Source organism: Montipora capricornis, chromosome 2 (assembly GCF_036669925.1).
Source record: "Montipora capricornis isolate CH-2021 chromosome 2, ASM3666992v2, whole genome shotgun sequence".
Taxonomy (NCBI): domain Eukaryota; kingdom Metazoa; phylum Cnidaria; class Anthozoa; order Scleractinia; family Acroporidae; genus Montipora; species Montipora capricornis.
The window spans coordinates 47,290,351-47,292,850 of NC_090884.1; the positions used below are offsets into that span (position 1 = coordinate 47,290,351).

A 2,500-nucleotide genomic window follows, 5' to 3' on the forward strand; every position below is an offset into this window, starting at 1 on the left:
GTTCCGTGATCTGTTCTATCACTTAAAACAGTTGTACATGTAGATGTAGTAGCCTTTGTTTTTGGTTCCTAAGAAAGGCAAAGAATTCTCCAAACACCATGGTGAATCGTGTAACACCATAGCAAAGATTAAAAATTGTCAACAAACTCGGCAATATTTACATAAAATCAGTCATAATTGAATTAGTCGTCTTGTGGGAAAATAAGTCGACTAAAACATTTTCCACACGGGGGGACTGACTTCTGCTGTTCCTCGGGTATTTGATGGAAGAGGTTGAAGACCCGCCACCTTACCTTCATCATCTGAGTCTCCCTGTCATCAACAACATTTAGCAACAGACACGCCCTTATTTATCGTGCTGAGAAAATCTAATTAGCTTAGGTAAATATTATTTCCCCTTTTCAAAAGTTGGAATATATTATGTCTTCTGAAAGTGAAGTTTCATCAGCGACCTCACATTTTCCCGCATGTCTTAATTACTGCCTGTGTAACACATTGCTTTAAATTCCCTTATTTTTATCTTTTCCTTTTATTTTCAAATATAACTGAGCAATAATGCGACATCCTAAATTTCTCTTTCTCTTCTGTGCGCGAACCAAGCAAGTATATTCCATTGATGATCGAAAAATTTGTCTTGAACAGAAACTGTTATTCTTTCCTCTCTTCAGACTAAATACAATACTTGTCACAAATCATTGAAACAGACACCGTTTCTCTCTAATTTTCTGGAAAATTCCTGAGCTTTCTACATGTACTTCACACAGTTTTCCCCACTAAAATGTGTCTTCTCCCTCCCCAATGTTGAGCCACGCATGTTTTGAAGCACTGAGACCACTGTGATACCCAAATCAACACTGGGGAAGGGGAAACAGACACAAGTGTTTCAAGATTTTTGACGAGTATTGTTAGTAGTTTATTTAAGTTCATCAATTACAAAATGGTGGGTGCATGCTAGTAATGAAAAATTGCAAAGAAGAACATCCTGTGAGGAAGATACTCACCACAGTGCTCAGGTATATGACCATTTAACAAACCAAGAGCATGAGCCTTCTTAATGACATCCCAAGGATACTACAAAATACAAATTAAACAATTTAGGCCCTAAAACCCATACCGGTAACCCTTCTACATGTAAATTATTGCAATCAAATAGTTACTGGTTGTGGTGTCAATAGGGTTAACTGCTTCACAAATAAAGAAATGCATTACCTGTATGAACATTTGACAGTGTTACATGTACAATCTACCATACGCGATTCAGCTTTTAAGCATAAGGAGTCAACTCAAGGCTTAGCATAGAAAAGTACAAGTCAAATTCTTTTTGCTAAGCGAAGTTGATCCATGTACAGTAAATTAAAAATCAATAACTAGAAAGATAGTTACTAGACAAATATCTTCTTGATGTGAAGAGTAGAAAAGTCTACTACGCAATCTAGATTAAAGGCTAACGTGTGGTACATGATGCAGTCTAACCTCGCCTGTCTTATCATGTTCTGCAGCCACTGGCATGATTTCCTCACGGCAAAACTTTCTGGCCATATCCCTAAGCTGCTCCAATTCTTCAGATAATTCTACATATGATTGAAAATTTAAACAATAAAAAATTAATTTCAGTAATTAATTGAAGGGTAAAGGCTTATTGGAATAATTTTTCTCTCTTTCAAAACTGTAGAAAGACTTCACAGGTCTGAGTCCTGTGACAGGAAAGTTACTTGCAGGTTTTTAATTTGTACAATAAAAACAACCTGCAACTGCAAGAGGTGCAGCATACGCCTGTTATAGAACAGGCCCAGGTGGCTGGTCTGTCCCATACCGTAATACACGTACTTGTGCTGCTTTTGGGTCTTGAATCTACAATGTTACAAGGTATAAGTCAACTGTTCCTTCATCAATCTTATTACTCCATTGACTCCTCCATTCATACGCTGTATAACGCCAGACTATTTTTAAATTACTTGTCAACTGGGGGTTTCCTATGGCATCCCAGGGGTTAATGAGTTTAAATAGTCCCATGCAGATAGTAGGAGGAGCAACAGGACTAATTTTTGCATCATGCTGCTGTCACAGTGGCTTCCTGCCTGTTTTTTTCTATTTTTGCTTGTTGTGTTATATTAGACTAGTATTCGTGGAAAAGTAGAAGAATTAAAAACTGGTAAGAATTCCATGAAGGCAAGATGCAAACTACAGGTACACTGTAGCCCTTATCTGCTGACTTTACACTGTTCCATTAACTGGTAATGGTTTATAGAAAGTAGTTAAAGAGAGCAACAAGCTCTTAGTTACCAAAGTTAAGGCCAGAATTGAAAGAGGAAGTTTCCATCTTTATGGCCTCTGTACTGAACTTTGACTTCTGAAAAAAATGCAAAGTTTCATTTAGGGGTAGTTGAAACATAATTTGCACAAGTCCCTATAACTTACCATTCAGTGGAAAAAGAGCTATCGGTAAGTTAAACCATTAGCTAATCCCAACCCCAAACCACATTCCCCCTTCCAAATGCTC

General features: G+C 37.4%; 1 protein-coding gene across 1 annotated transcript in view; it reads right to left on the minus strand.

Moving 5' to 3' along the window:
• Positions 1-2,500, minus strand: part of LOC138024584 (medium-chain specific acyl-CoA dehydrogenase, mitochondrial-like) — a 26,987-nt gene that overhangs the window by 22,301 nt on the left and 2,186 nt on the right. The window contains exons 3-5 of the mRNA XM_068871817.1: positions 2,284-2,350; positions 1,474-1,571; positions 1,002-1,071 (exon numbers count right to left, since the gene is read on the minus strand). Coding sequence (XP_068727918.1) covers positions 1,002-1,071; positions 1,474-1,571; positions 2,284-2,350 — 235 coding nt within the window. The remainder of the gene's footprint in view (positions 1-1,001; positions 1,072-1,473; positions 1,572-2,283; positions 2,351-2,500) is intronic.